The following is a 19,476-nucleotide window of genomic DNA, read 5'->3' on the forward strand; positions in this document are numbered from 1 at the left end:
TGAAGCGCCAGCGTGATGTCGACGTGTGAGGTTGCAGTGAATGAGATGAAGAATGGGGAAATGACACAGTGACATCGCCCCACACATGTACACACATGCACGCACACACACACACACACACACACACACATATGAATCCCCCTAAATAATCATCTCCGTCTCCCAGCCTCCCATCATCTCAGCACCTCTCTCCTAAAAAGTTGCCAGAGCCTAAAAAATAATTAATTGTGGAGCTGAATCCAAGCTTTACTGCGAATTTCTGTGTCACACGCACGTGCACACACACACACACACACACACACACACACAGAGGGGACAGTCGATGAAGCAATTTTCATCATTTCACTTTATTATATCTTCAGAGCAATGAAAAGAACACAGCGTACATCTGGACTCACATGGGAAACCAAACAACGTCGAAATGAAGGTTTGTTCAAAGCGTGCAGCCATTTCTGATCTGGCTTCTTATTACAGGCAAATGTGCGGCGCTCTATCTGGAGCTCATGGAGCTGGAGGGGATGCAAAGTCCTGCCATGTGTATTCAGATTACTTTTCTGTCGCTGGAGTTGTACACTGCCTGCGCCGGCTTGCGAGCTGCTCGCTCAGAATTGAAGTGCAATTTTTTTTGCTGTGGTTTTCTTTCCGCACAGAGTGCACAGCGGACGTGAAGGTTTTTGTCACCTTATACTGAGTCGAACTTAAAGTAACGTTGGTATTTCCAAGCATTCAACGATGCAAGGTCTTGCTCTCCCCTGCACTCCATGTCGGTGTCACTACATGAGTGTTGTTTACCACTGAGGTTGTGCCACTCATACCTGGTTGTTTCAAAACAAAATAACAAAATCATGGTTTCATAACACAATAACTTGTCCTGCTTACAGGAAACTAACAGTAATTAAGTACTGTTTTTGCAAATGTATACGATCTCTTACTTCACTTTTTACTTGGAAAAAGTACGTGTAATGAGTAATGTGTTACATCTAACACGTTACTGCCCATCAGTGTTGCTGACTATCATTTCATCAATTCAAATCCCTATATTGGATAAACTGTATAAAAATGGATTAAAGGTACAAATAAACTGTTTATTTGGAAATGAAGGCATTTTTTAAAAACGCCAAATAGCAATAATTTTATAAAATCAGCTATTGTGTGAAACAAGAGGTTGAACAGCCAAGTCACTATAAGTCTAAATTGTCAGTTTGTTTTGGCCTGGAGTAAATTTTAATAATATCCTTAGTTCACTAAATGTAATATAATGTAATTAATGTAAATTCTAATAATAGCAACCTCACACTGTTCCCTATTTATTTATTATTTATATATATGTGTGTGTATGTATATATATATATATATATATATAAATAAATACAAATAAAAATTCCCCTCTCACCCTCCGCGGGCGGTCACCTGTTTTTCTATTCCAAGCTCGGCTCCTCTACCAGAGGCCTGGGAGCTTGAGGGTCCTGGTCCTCTACCAGAGGCCTGGGAGCTTGAGGGTCCTGGTCCTCTACCAGAGGCCTGGGAGCTTGAGGGTCCTGGTCCTCTACCAGAGGCCTGGGAGCTTGAGGGTCCTGGTCCTTTACCAGAGGCCTGGGAGCTTGAGGGTCCTGGTCCTCTACCAGAGGCCTGGGAGCTTGAGGGTCCTGGTCCTTTACCAGAGGCCTGGGAGCTTGAGGGTCCTGGTCCTCTACCAGAGACCTGGGAGCTTGAGGGTCCTGGTCCTCTACCAGAGGCCTGGGAGCTTGAGGGTCCTGGTCCTCTACCAGAGGCCTGGGAGCTTGAGGGTCCTGGTCCTCTACCAGAGGCCTGGGAGCTTGAGGGTCCTGCGCAGTATCTTTGCTGTTCCAAGTACTGCACTTTTCTGGACTGAGATGTCCGAGGTTGTTCCAGGGATCTGCTGGAGCCACTCCTCCAGTTTGGGGGTTACTGCCCCGAGGGCACTACCGTCACCTTCACCTTCCAACCCTCTCCAGCTCCTCTCTGAGCCCTTGGTATTTCTCAAGTTTCTCATGTTCCTTCTTTCTGATGTTACCATCACTTGGTATTGCTACATCCACCACCACGGCGTTCCTCTGCCCTTTATCAACCACCACAATGTCTGGTTGGTTCTCCATTACCATCCTGTCTGTCTGTATCTGGAAGTCCCACAGGATCTTCATCGGTCATTCTCCACCACCTTTGGGGGGTCTCCCACTGTGACCTTGGGGTTTCCAGCCCATACTATGTACAGATGTTTGGGTACACTATGCCAGCCACTTGGTTATGGCGTTCCATGTATGCTTTCCCAGCCAGCATCTTGCATATATATATATATATATATATATATATATAATCTAAATCAGGTCAAAATTCATTACTAAACAACACCCAAGAGCAAGAACAAGGAGATGGAGCTTACAGTCGCTGTAGCTGCTTGTTGTACAGCGACTGTAAGCTCAGCTGTGACTCTCCAATCAGCCGACGAGCCCATTTTATCAATTGACTGAGTGAGTTCCGTTCCTCTCTTTTAAATTCACGCTTCCAAACCAAACCCCCAGTGAAAAAGATCAAACAGATTCAATAAAAGCATGATAAAAACGTGTCATCAAGGTTTTGTCTTCATTGAAACGGAACACGTTTCGCAGATAAAACGTACGCTGGAGTCCCTTCTGGTTCACTGCCTCAGTTTTCTTTAAAGTTTAACTTCAAGTCAATGATGCTCTCCAGATAGTCATACAATTGCACTTTCTTGATCGTTTGTCCCTTGATGATGGCAGTCTCAGGTGTATTTGTGTTTTTCCTGAAGTCAATGGCCATGTTGGTCTTGGATATAGTGAGCTGGAGGTGTGTGTCTTTGCACCACCTCACAAAGTTGTCTCGGACCAGGCCATGACTCACAATGGCTCACAATTGCAGAGTCATCAGCATATTTTGAAGTAAATCGGTCTTTAAAAGTACTCTGACACATATTAGTATAAAGAATAAATAACAAAGCATGCACCCTTGTGGTAAACCCGTGGAGGAGCACAGTTTATCCGATACCCACCCATTGAATTGAACCCTCTGTGTCTGTTTGTTAACATTTTTTAAATCAGCCAATAAGATTATTACAAAGGTGTTACAAAAGTGTCTGGGTTAAAATGATGGTTAAATGGCTTTCACCAGGGTTGATGTTGAAATAACTCCACAGACATGTCATTTATGTTTCTTCTGTGTTCTGCTTTCAGGTAAAGAAGAAGAGGGAGGTAATGTTGTCTCCTCAGGTCACCTGGTCCTTGAGCTCAGCACCTGTTTGAGCCTTTGGACGCCACCCCCCCCCCCCAAGGAGCTCCCTCCACAGGACCATCCCCTCGCTGTCTTAAAGAACAGCAGAAAAGCATCAGACTACCCCCCCACCCCTTCCACCCCCCCCCCCCCCCCCATTGCCCTCCTGCTCTTCTCCCCTGGGCCATGGCCTTCACACTGTCAGAGATCATGGCAGCGAGGCGGCAGCAGCAGTCACAGACGCAGGCTCAGTCCACACATGCTACGAGAGGCGGCCGGACGACGGTGGAGGTAGACGAGTACAGCACCAACCCCACCCAGGCCTTCACCTTCTACAACATCAACCAAGGGCGCTTCCAGCCACCACACGTCCACATGTGAGTGCTCTTCGGCTTCTGGTCTCCTCATGGTGTAGGGGTTCACCTCCTTGGGACACCTTCAGAGAGAGCGAGACATAAAGAGATCTACCTGGTTTCAGGGAGATCTCTTTTTAGGAAAAGGCATGGCTTGTCCAACATATTTTTGAGAAATAATCCTGATGTAAAGAAATAGGTACTACAGAAAAAAGGTCGCCCAAATGTAAGATATAAACACTAAATATGAGAAGTGAATTACTTTAAATCTAAATTTAAGATTATACTGTAAAATCAAGCAGTAAAATAATTAAATAACTAACTAATAACTAAAGACAAATGATCTATGTCTAAAGATAAGATTTTAAATCTCAGCAAGTGCCAAATAATTTGCGAAGTGAAAAGCAATGCTATTGTTATTTAATCACATGTTATCATGTTAACTCATCAACTGATTGGAAACCATTTCTTTTTGAAACGCTTGTTCATTTGCACTAAAGAAGATGCACAGACTTAAACCATGGGACACGAAAGGTGGGATGTCAAAATGTACCAAAATTACCATATACCATATATTTACCATCTAATCATTACTTCGATATAATGTAGACTGTCGAACCTCATACGAAAGCACATGTTATGGATCAGCCTGATTAGTATTGGGGATATTTGATAACATGAAAACCACTGAAAATAGTTTTATTTTGATACCTCTACTCTCAGATGACAATGATGGATGAGATTAAGTTATAGAATAGAAAAGGGTAGTGTTTAACAGAAATACTTAATTAACCCCAGATGGAAATCCTTGAAAAAGATCTGGTATTCCTCATGACGAGCGACTGGAGTCGCAGCATGAAACTCCTCTTCCCCTCAAGTCGCCATTGTCTCTGATGTTTCAATCCATCTTTTTTCCAATGCTTCGTTCCCCCTCTTCGTTGAGCGCGATCAGCTGTTCCTTCGTGTACACAAGTTGTTGGAAAGTAAAGAAAAGTCAAATCCAGTCACTACCAAGTCTGACACAATAGGCAGGTTAGAGTGGAGAAAAGCTCAGTACAGTACACCTGCAAGAATAAATCCAAAGTGATTAAAAAAATTGTTAAATTACATTAAATAGTGAGTAGAAATGTCAGTCAGTGAGACACTTCTGTACACTGACTGCTGCTTCCGCCACTTAAGCGATGGTCACAACCGGCTGTACTTGCAAGTGCGTGTTGTCTACTTACAAAAGCGTGGCCAAAATTGGGGGATCCGTACAAGGTGAGTACCATCTCCCTACGGATTTGGAGCACGCAGACACGCTGTAGCAATGTTTGTGCATGAGAAACTTTCACTGCACTCAGGCTACGGATTTACCCACGTACGGGTGACGCGCGTGCCTTCTGCAGCCAATGTGCACACAACGCATTAAAGGCCCCTGCATGCTCTCTTTTTGAAGGCATAAGAACAAGACGAAGGTTCGGCGGTGACGTCAGCAAACTGCCCCGAAAAAAAAGTCTATTCGGCAGGACTGTTCATACTTCACAAGACGCTGACGAACTCTCAGGCCACGCCCCTTGCCGCGATAGGGTGCGACAATGGCGGAAAGAGTAGTTTTTGAGTTGATGAGAGACGAAGAGGATGAAGAAAGACAGACGTTTGAAGCTGAGGAGGAAGAAGATTTTTTAAACGAGCGTGATGTTTGTCTGGTTTTCACTGCAGGAGCTGACCGCTTTGAGCGATGCGTTCAGGTGCATCATGGCATTTTAACGAGCTGATCCGCTCAGACAGAAGCGATGTAAGAAGCTAAATATGATTGAAATATGACTGATTAGCGAGATGAAATGCACATGCGAAGCACACGTCACTGCCGAAGTTTCGGCAGTATGGCTCCTACAGACTTCGGCCAGGAAGGCTGGCACTGCCGACACAAATTTGTTCAGCCAGAAGGAGCCCGCCGGCTGAAGCGATGTCATTTTATTCAGCAGCATACTTCAGTTAGTTTTAAAAATTTAAAACTTAGTTTAAAATCCCAGCAGCGAAGTAAAAAAAAAAAAAAAGCATGTTGTTCAGTGAATTATTTGTAACATTTCAATGGCCTAGGATGAATGGTAAACATTAACAGCTATTTTTCTGAAAGCAAATAAGCTGTAAAGTATAAATGCAGCTTCAAAAATGACAGCTTGGAGTGATGCGTTCAGGTGCTCGTTGAACTGTCGGACATGCGACATCCTGGGTTTGCAGGGATCAGAGCGACGTTGCATGCTTTTTCAGAATTGATTCGAAGGATTGGATTTCAAAGTTTCTCGGTAAAGGTGTAAAGACATGATTTAAATATGGCCGATACAGTCATTAGTGAGGTGGAACGTGTATGCCCAGTTTTGGGGTGGGGTGAACATCCTGTGCGCAAAGAAGACCATTCTTCATGAGAAACAAAGCCATAAGATACTATACTAGATATATATGGGCATATACTAGATATTATATATATATATATATATATATATATATATATATATATATTACAAATAATATCCCAAACTGCATTTTACATGATTAATTTTCTCCCACCAAAAATCTGAAATCTCATCTGAGGATGAGTTGTCCATTCACCCTTCGTTAGGTCACTTTTAGAATCATTATCAATGTATTATTTCCCCATATTTCCACACCATAACACAGATATGGACGAATGAGGGAGTTATTTAATAAGTTGAGTTTATTTTTATCTAATTCTCGAAGCGGATATTACACATTATACCAATATTTAATATGCTGTTATATGCGTCTTCATCAAAAGTCATTCCTATAAATTTATTTATTGCATCGGTCAAAACATGCATCAAAAATGCATTACGAAGATGAAAACAACACAATTTGCTCTAAATTGCTCGGATTTATTTGGGAATGTAATGACTGCATTTTTTTTTTTTACTTACCCCTCCATGATTTTAAACTCTGCGTCTGTGTGTGTAATAAATACATCACGAGGTCACTGAAATAATTTGTTGATTATATTCTGTCTTCTATCTGGCACACGCATCGCACTTGCACACACTTACAACATGCGAGTGAGTAAGGACACCGTACATAGACAGTACGTATAAGTACGGCCTCCATAGGATAACGTGGCAATCGCACGCAAATCTTATGTTGTAAGCACCTCCAACTCACTTGCCGCTTGTGCAACGTATGAACTGGTCACGGCCAGGCATGGCATGCGAGCCACGTATTTACACCTTGCGTTGACGTACTCCTTCCCTGCTCTTGCCATTCCCTTCCCACATTTTTAGAAAAACATGGCAGCAGTGGCCTCCCCCCAAAAAATATGGACTAAAAACACGCAGGGTGGGTTGGGACCATCGCTTTAGCAACAGAAACAAGTCTATGAAAGAGGAGCAGCTTGTGTCACGATTTAGACAAAGACAGCAGATCAGGAGTTCAATGAGTGTACTTTTATTTACAAAAGGAAGTGATTACATACACAAAATCCAAAGAGCCAGATATAACTGAACTATTTACAATGTGAATATAAAGTATAGTAGTCAGGAGCGGGAAGGAGGGGAACATGACTAATCAAGGATTCTGACAGGGGGAGACAGGTTAAACACTCGATGCGTAACTAAAACAGAACCCACTAAAAACTGAAACGCTATGAACACTACACAGAAACCGCACAGAAAAACAACTGCAAGACAACTCTACAGAACCAACCATGACTCAGCAAAAGACCAGAGCATACTGACTGCTGATTAACCTGAAAGTAGGGAAAGTGAGCAGAGTAGCCAGTGGTGAGGAAGATGGGTGGTGGGCAGGTGCAGCAGTCAGGTGGAGAAACATCCGATAGCCTTCCTCAGAACAGAGTCAGTGGAGCATTAGGGGGAAATGAGTCACATAGCAGGAGTTTGGTTCAGCGGGATTGGTCCAGAACTGAATCGGATAAATAGGTTAGTGCAGGCTGGAGCAGCGCAGGAGTCATTCCTGCAGTATTCCGATCCAGCAAAAAGGACTTTGTATGACCGCTTCCTCTGTGTCACTAGGTGTTCACATGATCTGTATTGTGCGTTTCTATTGCTAAAATCTCTTGGGGTCCTGGAGTTCTGAGTGGCGTCCCCAGAAAATCTTAGTCTGGTCAATCTTTTATTTTGAAAATTGACTGAATCTTCATTCACTCATTACTCTTTGTTACATCTGTCGATGACTCACGCTTATGTCGGACACATGATACATTAGCACTGATATTAAACCCACCAGCAGCAAAATTTGTGAAAAAACAGTAATCTTTGGAAAGTTTCTTTGCAAAGGGGAAAAGGCCCAGTGAGGAGACAGAAGAATAACATAAATGTAAGTAGAAAGACATATAAGTCCACAGTGGATTCATGTTTATTATTATATTTACAAAGTAAAACCGTTTTTTTGTTGGTCGTATCATTTTATTTTATTGTATTTATCCGCCACACCTTAAGGCCGGTCCGTGAAAATATTGTCTGACATTAAACCAGTGCGTGGCACAAAAAAGGTTGGGGACTGCTGGTTTACAGTAACTGGCAGTTTGCTGGCTGTTATCTGACTTTTCCTATTTAATTTCCAAATTCAGACCTTCATCAAACTGCAGCTCATATAAAGAAATTGCCTTTTAAAACACAGCTACACTGATGGTAAGACAGTGTTTCTCTGCGGGGCTCCATAAAACTCCACTTTACATTGTCTTCTACTTGTGTATGCTCACTTGTGGAAGTGAAGCCTCCTTTTTTTATGAACCCCCTTGTGTTTTATTACTTTGTAACTCATTTCTTGCCGACTGTATTATATGCATGTAGATCAGCCTTCTCACTTCCCCTCGTGTGTTGTGGTGGTGTGGAGGAGGAGGAGGAGGAGGAGGAGGAGGAGGCAGGACTGGGTGTTATGGTACCTGGAGGAAAGCTCACTTAAAATGGGCCATGGTTGTTCACCAGCTCCCCTCCTTCCCCCTGAAGGATCCACAGATCCGCACGCAAGCTGGAAATCCCATAGGACAACGCTCCTTTTCCAGATCTCTGCTTTATTCTTCTTCTCGCTTGGAACATTTCTCTTTCTGTCTCTCTGTACGCTCAGTTTTTATTGTGGCCTCTTGCTGCCGTTCCTATCCACGTTTCGTCTTTCTTTTCCTGCCCCTGCCTGTGGGGAGGATTTTTCTGTTCCACACTAATTCAAAACTTCTTTCAGTGTCAGTCTCTCACCACAGAGACTTCACATACCAGAGCTGCATCTTCTCCTCATCCAGTGTTTCTAACCAACATCCTGCAATGACATCTTTTTTTCCCCTCCCTCACCACACTGTGTCTTTCTTCAGGGTGGACCCGATGCCCCATGACACTCCCAAACCGCCAGGCTACACACGCTTTGTGTGCATCTCTGACACCCACTCCCGCACTGATGCTATCCAGATGCCATACGGAGACGTGTTCATCCATGCTGGTGACTTCACTGAGCTGGGACTACCCTCCGAGGTCAAAAAGTTCAACGACTGGTTAGGTCAGCACCTCTGAGATGTTCTTGGCTCCTTATGTGATGTGTAACTACTTCTATAATCTGATCTGGTGTTACAGACTATTTTATAGAACTGGTTTGTATCTAATCAGTTTTGTTTCTGGGAAAATGTCAGATATGGAATGTGTTTTCTGGAACTGTTTACTAATCTTTTGTTTCCAGAGTAGGCCCTTAAAAGATGAAACGTTGTTTAACTGAGTAAGAATCCAGAGTTTGTCACACATACATCTCAAATTCTGCTTCTATTTAGAGTGGGTTGGAAACAGACCATTTCTTCCCAATCGTAGTTCATATCTGACCAGTTTTGCAGCTGGAGCTGATTAGGTGAGTCAGTTTTTAGAAATTGGTTTCTATCTGATCAAGTCAGTGGCAGGTGAGAGTTTCTGGTGAAAACTTTGAACATTTTGGTCAATCTCAGGATTACATTAGGCTTACTCTATTTTGTCTACATTTTTGAAGAATGACTTCACATTAAAGAAACCAAATTAAGACCAATTTCCTGCCATATATTTAAAAATCAATTCATCCTCATGAATAGATTTGATTCTCCCTTCCATGTTGGCTAGCTCAAGGACACTTCAAGATTGTCAGTGGTTTGGGTGAACTTCTGAGTTGCAGGACTTAAAAAAGTATATAAGGAATAACACGATTTCAGAGTCTGCTCATTGTTTGTCGTCTGTGTTCATTTATTTTTTTTTTTTTACAACAGAGCTCATAAATGTGGCAGCTTTGCATGCTCTGAATCTCAAATCTTTAAGGAGTTCCTTCAACACATCACAAAGGGGAGATTTTCAAAAGGTTTGTGTTCGAAGTCATGCTATCAAACAATGACGAGAGTTGGACAATAGAAAGTGGAGTGAATGTTTGCGGTGATGAACGTGCAAGTTGGTTTTGGGATTAGAGCAAAAGCACCAGCCGAAAACCTGTGCTGCACTTGGAGATCTGCAAGACCTAAATGTGATTTGTGCTAAACATACTAAAGCTGCAGTGCAGAGATTGTCGTGCGAGGCCACACTTATTTATAGAGCACTATTCAGACACAACACGATTCACTTTGCTTTTCAAAGAAATCAAAAGCAAACAGTCAAGAACCATATGGTTCAGTGATTAAGAGTATGAAGTATTTCCTCTCATGTTCTCTCGCACACACTCATCTCTTTCAATGGACCAACTTTACGTAGAGCTTTTTCCATGTTGTACTGTTCACTCACAAATATTATGTTCTCTCAACAGAGAACCCTACACATCACACTGTTTCTGGACACCTTCGCAAACAACGGACTCGCACGACGCATCCACCGTAGAAATAATACATTTTTACATGAGTGGAGAAGCTCAACACATCCAACATAGAAAAGATTAATTTCTACATGAGTGGAGGAAGCGCTTCACTGCATCACTTAAAATACTAATCAGTGAATAATTTTAAAAGCCCCTATGGATAACCACCAAAAGAGAAGTCCAGTACGGCGCAGCCAGGTCCCACCATGGAGACAGGCCTGGGGTTGGGGCTTGTTTGCGAGTGCCTGGTGGCCGGGACTTTGCCCGTGGGACCCGGCCAGACCCAGCCCGAAGGGATGACGCGGGCCCCTTCTCTTCCTCCTGTGAGCCCACCACCCACAGAGGCTAACGTAGGTGTCGGGCTGGGTGCAGTGTGGATTGGGTGGCAGTAGACGGCAGGGGCCTCAATGAACTGATCCCCGGACACAGAGTCAGGCTTTTGAGACATGGAACGTGACCTCATTGGGGGGGGGGCCTGAGCTTGTTGAGGTTGAGGGATACAGTCTAGATATAGTCGGGCTCACCTACAAGCACAGCTTGGACTCTGGAACCCAGCTCCTTGACAGGGGCTGGATACTCCACTTCTCTGGAATTGCCTGCGGTGAGAGGCGGCGGGCTGGCATCGGCTTGCTTATTGCCCCACAGCTCAGCCGCCATGTGTTGGAGTCACCCCGGTGAACGAGAAGGTCACGTCCCTAGGCCTTCGGGTAGTGGAAAGGCCTGTTGTCTTGGCCTACGGACTGAACAGCAGTTCAGAGTACCCGACCTTCTTGGAGTACCCGGGATGGGTGCTGGATTGTGCTCCAACTGGGGACTCCATTGTTCTACTGGGGGACTTTAACGCCCACGTGGGCAATGACAGCGAGACTTGGAAGGGGGTGATTAGGAGGAACGGCCTCCCCGATCTGAACCCGAGTGGTGTTCTGTTATTGGATTTCTGTGCCAGCTACAGTTTGTCCATAACGAACACCATGTTCGAGCACTAGTGTGTCTATAAGTGCACATGGCACCAGGACACCCTAGGCCGGAGGTCATTGATTTGTGGTCGTGTCATCTGATCTCCGGCCACGTGTCTTGGACACTCGGGTAAAGAGAGGGGCAGAGCTTTCAACTGATCACCACCTGGTGGTAAGTTTGAGGCACTGGACCAGGAGGAGGCCAGACAGACTTGGCAGGCCCAAACGTGTTATAAGGGTCTGTTGGGAACACCTGGCCAAGCCCTCTGTCCATGCAGTTTTCAACTCCCACCTCCGGGAGAGCTTCTCATGGATCCAGGGGGAGGCTGGAGACATTGAGTCCGAGTGGACCATGTTCTCCTCTTCCATTGTCGAAGCTGCTGCTCGGAGCTGTGGCCGCAGGGTCTCTGGCGCCTGTCATGGCGGCAATCCCCGAACCCGGTGGTGGAAACCGGAAGTAAGGGATGCCGTCAAGCTGAAGAAGGAGTCCTACCGGGCACTGTTAGCTCATAGGACTCCTGAGGCAGTCGACAGGTACCGGCAGGCCAAGCAAACTGCAGCCCGGGTCATGTTGGAGGCAAAAACTCAGGTCTGGGAGGAGTTCGGGGAGGCCATGAAAGAGGACTCGGCCCCGAGTTAATTCTGGGAAACCGTCCGGCACCTCAGGAGGGGGAAGCAGTTCTCCACCAACACTGCTTACAATGGAGGTAGGGAGCTGTTGACCTTAACTGGGGGTGCCGGGCGGTGGAAGGAATACTTTGAGGACCTCCTCAATCCCACCACCACGTCTTCCATTGAGGAAGCAGAGGCTGGGTTCTCAGAGGTGGACTCGTCCATTACCCAAACTGAAGTCACCAAGGTAGTTGTGAAGCTCCTCGGTGGCAAAGCACTGGGAAAGGATGAGATTCACCCAGAGTTCCTTAAGTCTCTGGATGTGGAGGGACTGTCATGGCTGGCTCGTCTCTGAAACATTGCGTGGCGGGCGAGATAGTACATAATGTTTAGTACATATCTTTACAAGATCAAACAGTTAGTACTGAAAATGATTACAATTTCAACAAGTCAATTTTAATAAAATTCTGGTGCAAAATACAATGAAATATTCTGGCGGCCATTAGGACTCAGGCCTCTCACCCAGTAGGATTATGGGAAAAGGGGCGGGGTTTGAGTTCTCCCGCGTCCGGGTTATTGTCGTACTGTTTAGTTGAGTTTCGGCAGTTGCTGAATAAAGATGTGTTCTTACCTTCAGCTCTGACTCATCCTTTGTCTTGCCACATTGGTGACCCCGTTATGGACATGTTCGAGGAAGCAGAAGACTGTGACGTTTATTCGTCTGCAGCTCCACAGCCTCGGCAGCCAGCAGTTTTCACCCCGCGGCTTTGAGGCTTCCCGACTTCTGGCAAAATGACCCGGCCTCGTGGTTTGAGCATCTCGAATTGTTCTTCCGACTGCGAGGAATCACTGAGGATGAGCAGAGGTACTACTTGATCGTCGCCACCTTGGACCAGCAGTCCACCAGGCGGGTAATAGAGCTGCAGCGCGCTCCCCCGCGGCTTGGAAAATTCACCGCACCAAGCAACTCCTGCTGCGGAGGTACTGCCTTTCTGCCACCGAGAGGGTGGACAAACTTCTCTCCCTGCCTGGGTTTGGGGACGGCTCGGCTGTGGACTTGATGGACGACATGCTATCACTGTTGGGCTTGGACAAGGGTGGATTCCTTTTCCCCCACTTGTTTCTGCGCCAGCTCCCGCCGCCAGCGCACGCAGCTTTGGCTAACTCCCGCTGCTTGGCCGAGGGCGACTGCCGTGGAGGAGGCAGATCGAGTTCTGCTGGTGGCAAGGAGATTTACAGTACAAGGTGTGAAAGCGGAGACCCCCCAGCTGGTGACGGAGGACACAGACCCTGTGGTGGTGGCTGGAGTTGCCACCCGGATACGACGTGGGACCAGCCTGTGCTTTTACCATCAGCGGTTTGGCGCCCAGGCGCGACGCTGCGTCCCTCCTTGCATGTTCGAGGCGCCGGGAAACGCCAGGGCCAGCACTCAGTAGCGGCTGTGGGTGCTGGTGGACGGAGTGAGCTGCTTTTTGTCAAAGACTCAGTGTCAGGGAAGTGTTTTCTGGTGGACTCCGGCTCGCAGCTGAGCCTTCTCCCTCCAGCCGGCATGGACATGTCGGCCGGGAACACAGGACCTCCGTTGAGCGCGGCCAATGGTTCCCCCATCTCATCTTTTGGCAGTAGGTCAGCGACTGTATGTTTCCACGGATGCCAGTTTGAGTGGGACTTTGTGATCGCCTCCACTACTGTTCCCATTATCGGTGCTGATTTTCTCTTTGCTCATGATTTGCTGGTTGATGTCGCGAACCGCCGGTTGATTGATGCAGTATCATTTGCTACCTTTCCGTGTGAGACCGGGGGACCTGGGCCGTTAACCCGTGCTAATTTTTTAGCTTCAGAGAATGTGTTTCAGCGTTTGTTGGGGGAGTATCCGTCTTTGACCAAGCCTGTATTTTCCACCACGGTGACAAAGCACGGTGTCGAGCATTTCATTGCTACCACGGGCCCGCCGGTTACGTGCGGCTGCTGAGGAGGATCTAAATGCGTCGCCTGCCGAGCTCGTGCTTTGCCAGCCGCTTCGTGTTCCTGGGGAATTTTTGCCCGTGAGTCCTGCGCCGCGACCCCGGTCAGACGTCGGTCCATTTTCCTCCAGCGGTTTTTTTGGCCCAGGGCCCCATTCACCACTGTTTTCCATGGTCATTTGTTCTGGCGGAGCTTAATTCAGCCCGTTTCATTTACGTGCGACATGACGCTCACCGCTCACCCTTACAACCCCCGTATGATGGCCCCTTTAGGGTCCTGGAGAGAGGTCCTAAGGTTTTTGTGCTGCACATGGGTGGGCGTAGGGAGTGCCTTTCATTAGACAGGCTGAAGCCCGCTTTTGTGATGGCTGATGAGGTCATGTGTCCGGCCCAGGTTCCCCGTCGTGGTCGTCCTCCTTCAAGACCCCCAGTGTTTTCTCCTCCTCATGGATGTCCTGAGTTTCGCCTGCGGTTTCGCATGAGGGACAACGCAGCCGTTATGGCCGACCGTTAAAGCCTCCTGTGAGGGGGGTTTTTCTATTCCAAGCTCGGGTCCTCTACCAGAGGCCTGGGAGCTTGAGGGTCCTGCGCAGTATCTTTGCTGTTCCAAGTACTGCACTTTTCTGGACTGAGATGTCCGAGGTTGTTCCAGGGATCTGCTGTAGCCACTCCTCCAGTTTGGGGGTTACTGCCCCGAGGGCACTACTGTCACCTTCACCTTCCAAGCCTCTCCAGCTCCTCTCTGAGCCCTTGGTATTTCTCAAGTTTCTCATGTTCCTTCTTTCTGATGTTCCATCACTTGGTATTGCTACATCCACCACCACGGCTTTCCTCTGCCCTTTATCAACCACCACAATGTCTGGTTGGTTCGCCATTACCATCCTGTGTCTGTATCTGGAAGTCCCACAGGATCTTCATCGGTCATTCTCCACCACCTTTGGGGGGGTCTCCCACTGTGACCTTGGGGTTTCCAGCCCATACTATGTACAGATGTTTCGGTACACTATGCCAGCCACTTGGTTATGGCGTTCCATGTATGCTTTCCCAGCCAGTATCTTGCACCCTGCAGTTCTGTGATTGCAGATTGGGCTGAATATTAATATTAATAGCATTATTAATATTAATATTGATATTGATATCAATCCATACGGTTTCAATAGGGTCCTATGCACTGTCAGCGCTCAGACCCTAATTTAAGCTGCAAACACCATTGAACAGGTCCTCGCACACCCACGCATCTTGGAATGTGTCACACATCGAGGTTTTGTGCATGTGCTAATTAGCGCTTATGCTAACGTGAGCCTGTATGTTAATTAGCGGGGATGCCAACGTCAGCCCATATGAGAATTAACATGTATGCTAATTAACTCAGATTCTTTACGCTAGCACATATGCTATACAGCTTGTGTGCTAATGAACGTGTATGCTAACACGTATGATAATTAGTTTGTATGCTAATGCCTGTGCCTATGTTAATCAGCACATATGCAAATGAAAAAGCTAATGCGAATGCTAATATCAATGCTTGTGCTCGTTAGCATGTATAATAATGCGCTGTGCCCGATTGTTGTAACCATCGTAAGGCTGTAATCAGATGTGGACTGTCCGGTAACATGCACAGTTGTGTCCAGCAGGTGGCACAATGCCCAAAGGTTATGTCTCTTGACAGTGATCAGATGTGAACTTTCATGCTGTGCGTATGCTAATTTTCCCCTTGTCCAGTTAGTAAGCTTGGGCAGACAATATGTGATTGAGAGCCTTCTGATGTCAGAACAGTTTTTGCTCGTGCAACAGGAGGAGACTAAGAGTCTCCCCATGTTGCTGCCTTTATTAGAAGTTGGCATGGCTGCTGTACATAACCACGTGGGAATGCTCAAAGAGAGAGAAAAGAGAGAAGATTGAGAGGATAGAGAGAGAGAGAGAGAGAGAGAATGAGTGGGGTGATAGGGGAATGGGTGGGGGACAACATACAATACCCTTGTTAGTGCTACATATATTATTTACAGTTATCACAGTGATCCAAATATTTTCCAAATGTGAGACTAAACCAACCTGAGCAGCTCTATCTAGATAGTAACATGACTTTCAAGCAGGAATATAAATTAGCAAGGAGGCAACAACAACATAACATGATTTTGATAATTGAACGAATGATAGCAGAAAACAAGAAACATCAGCAGCAAATCTCATTGATGAGGCGTGGAAATGTGTGTGCAGCTGGGGCCTTCTCTGTCCTGGGGTCTCCTCTGGGGGGGATGGTGGTGGGGGGGCCGGTCCCTGGGGGTACGGCGGACTTCACCACCGGGATCGGGGGGGCTCACTGCCAGCGAGGCTTGGGGGCCCTGCTTCGGTTGGTCCCGGCTTGGCGACTTGAGTCGAGGCCTGGGGCTCTGCGCCCTTTATCCTTCTCTTGTGGGCCCCTCATGCCTGGTGGGGGGGTCTTCTCTGCATTCTCCACCTGGTGCCTCCTGGGTTGGGGTGTGGCTCTCTAGGGCGGTACCAGTGCCTGGGGGCCCGCTGGGTTCTGGGGTGGCGGCGTCCAGGCCCAATGGCCTCAGGCCTTGGAGTGTTGCTGCAGGCCCCCCACAACAGTTCCAACCACACCCAGAGGACCAACCACACCCAGAGGACCACCCACACGTGCACACACACTTGGGCGGAGGGGGATGCTTCCCACCCCCCAGGCTGCCATTCGGGCCTCCACCAGGCCACTATGAGATCCCATCCGCCAACACAGCCGCTCCGGGAGCACTATGCCTGAGCGAGCGAGCACTCCAGCTGCACTCGCCCCGCGGAACCACAGCAGTAGGTGCTGGAGGTTGCCCTATCTCCTGCCCACCCACCCTGTGCAGTGTTGGATGCGTGTAGAAGTGTGTATTTGTGTTTTTAGTAGGTGGATGCAATGTGTGTGTCGGTGCAGTTTAAAATTGGGGGGTAGCGAGGGCCCGGGCTTTCAATCAGTGCATATGCTAATGTTAGTCCATTTGCTTATTAGCATATATGGTGATGCTAGCACGTATTTTAATCAGCACGTAGGGAAACACTAATGCGCATGTTTATGCTTATAAGCATGTATGCTAATGCAAGTGCATTATGCCCGATGCTGGTTACTCTATTTTGACTGCGATTAGACGTGGAGTACGCCTGATATGTCCCTCCTAACTACCGATCTATCGACTGTCACTTAATCCCGGAAGTGTTTTGTGTTACGGCCATGGTAAGGACTGTACGAATTCTCAATAAGCACATTTCTCTGCAGGCTAGTCCCGCAGCATGGAGGTCCGGACTGTGATGTATTGTCAAATTTGAGCCGATCTGACCACATTCAGCTGATTTACATTGCCCTTTCTCTTTCATGGAAAAACATTCAACTTTGTGGTGTGGTCACAGCCATGTCATAAAACCTTTGTGAGAGATTTTGATGTCTTTTGCTCTTCAACTCGTTTTTTATCAAAAGAGCCCAAACTGAAGTAGATGGGAGTTTCCCCCTGGGATGACTTAAAAAATTTGTAAATTTAAGGAAAAATTTACTAAAATCCGCTATATTCGACCAAATATCCGACTTACTATTGAGTTTTCAATATTGCCGTAAGATAGTTTTTATTCATTTTGGCACGTTATATGTGTACCAATTTTCTTAGCTCCATTTTAAGAAAAAACGCTATCATTAATGATGTAAGCATTTTCAGACTGGTCAATTACCGTAATTTCCGGACTCTTGAGGGCACATGAATGTAAGCCACACCCACCTAATTAAAAAAAAAGAAAGAATTTGTACATATATAGGCCACATTTGGACTAAAAAATCGGAAAAAAGTCATTTTAAACACGGCTTCCATGATAGGTCGGATCGGCAGACAGGTGAGAGGGAGCGAGAGAGAGGGAAAGAGGGAGAGGGAGAGCTGCATGTCCAGGATGGTGACGATGAGCCCCCCCATGGGCTCAGGAGAACCGCGTTGGGGGTAGGGGGTGTCAGATGGAGCTCTGTGAAAAGTGAATAAAGCCCCGGAGATGTGTCTGCGGCATGAAGCTCATCAACCCTTAGAAATCCACGTGTTTGCTGCACAATTCTATAAGCCGCAGAGCACGTTAAAAAAGTAGTGGCAAATAGTCAAAACTTTATAGTCCAAGTTCCAAAGAAATTACACTACTTTGATTTTCATAGGATAGGAAGACACATACATAAAAACAATATTAGATGTTATTCAGTTTCTATACCTGCAAACTTTTAGTACATCAGGTCCTAAGTGTACTGAGGTACAAGTATACAAGTACCTTTTGTTCAACAGAAAGCGCAACCCAAAAATCTGCCCTTTTCCAACTTTTCCCTCGAGCAAGCCTGACGCTTCTTATCTCTGTACTGAATATGGAACAAATGTACACCTTATCATCGCAATGTGGTATTGGTTGGAACGTGGAATGACGTGACCATGACATGAGATGCACAAGCAGGTGAGAGCAGCCTGCGCCACTCCATATCATTGTCTTCGTCGTCACTGTCAGCCTCAACAGTGACAAGTGACAAGAGGGCGTGTGTGGGGGCCTTTCTACATGAGGGACGGAAGAGCGGAGGGAAGATGAAAGAGAGAGATGGAGAAAGAGAGAGAGATAAGGGTAGAACGTGTCCTTTCCTGCTCACGTGTGCCAGAGCTGCAGGAAGCTGGGAATCTGCTAACCCGCAATCCAGTGGCGAGAGAGACTGCGGGAGAGACGAGGAAATAAAAGATAAACCAAGTCTGCCTCTGTAGTCACTCCTCTCTCCACCCCATCCCATCCCACCATCCCTCTCTCTCTCTCTCTCTCTCTCTGTGCATGCATAAATATTTATAATGTGGCTATTCCTATTCTACCTTCCCCTTTCATTCCCTTCTCTCCTGCTTCGCGTCTCTGTCATACACGCCATCTCATTCCACAGATAAATATCTCCTGTTTGCTGTGTGGAGAACAGATTGGCAGGGAGATCAGCTTTAGTGTATTTATTTTCCTCTGTACAAACTCAGTCAGGTATCACCATCTGCTCCCAAACTTTCTCTTCTTTTATCCCTTCCCCTTGTTCTTTTCTTTACCTTTCTTCTTTTCCATTTTATACCCTACTGCTCTTTCTGTCCGTTCTCCCTCACTGTCATCTGCCTCTGACTCATTTTCTCCCCCCCCCCCCCCCCCCCCCTGTTATTTTTCCTTTCCCCATCACTCTCCTTTCTCTCTCCCCTTCTGCACTCTATAGTTCTTTTCTCCGCTCTTATTTTTAGCAGGAAGTCAGCCGGCTCTTGGGGGCTGCTGGCAGCTGCTCAAGGCTTTGTCAGGGGATGGCAACCATTGTGGGAGAAGAGAGGAGTGGGGGTGGGTTGGGTTGATTGAGGAGGCAGGAGGTAGAAGATGAATCTTCAGCTGGAATGTGAGTATGGTAACAGAAATGGAAGAGAAATGTGAAGGTGTAAAAAGAAACTGGACGCAGAGGAAGTTGTACACATTCCTCCCTGAGGGGGAGATGTCTTTTTGAGGTAAAACTTACAGCTCTCAGCCACACTTCTCCCTGTCTTCTTTTGTAAAGGTGGA

General features: G+C 46.6%; 1 protein-coding gene across 2 annotated transcripts in view; it reads left to right on the plus strand.

Annotated features, from left to right (window-relative positions):
• mpped1 (metallophosphoesterase domain containing 1) overlaps positions 1 to 19,476 on the plus strand; it is a gene marked incomplete at both ends in the record, with an annotated part of 407,823 nt that overhangs the window by 228,032 nt on the left and 160,315 nt on the right. The window contains 2 exons of one of the 2 annotated variants that reach the window (XM_080518493.1): positions 3,431 to 3,623; positions 8,911 to 9,092. In XM_080518493.1, coding sequence (XP_080374619.1) covers positions 3,433 to 3,623; positions 8,911 to 9,092 — 373 coding nt within the window. Of the gene's footprint in view, positions 1 to 3,430; positions 3,624 to 8,910; positions 9,093 to 19,476 lie in introns of those variants that run through there. The other variant, XM_080518492.1, reaches the window with a different exon arrangement.

The sequence above is a fragment of the Blennius ocellaris genome, assembly GCF_963422515.1.
Source record: "Blennius ocellaris genome assembly, chromosome: 22".
Lineage (NCBI taxonomy): Eukaryota > Metazoa > Chordata > Actinopteri > Blenniiformes > Blenniidae > Blennius > Blennius ocellaris.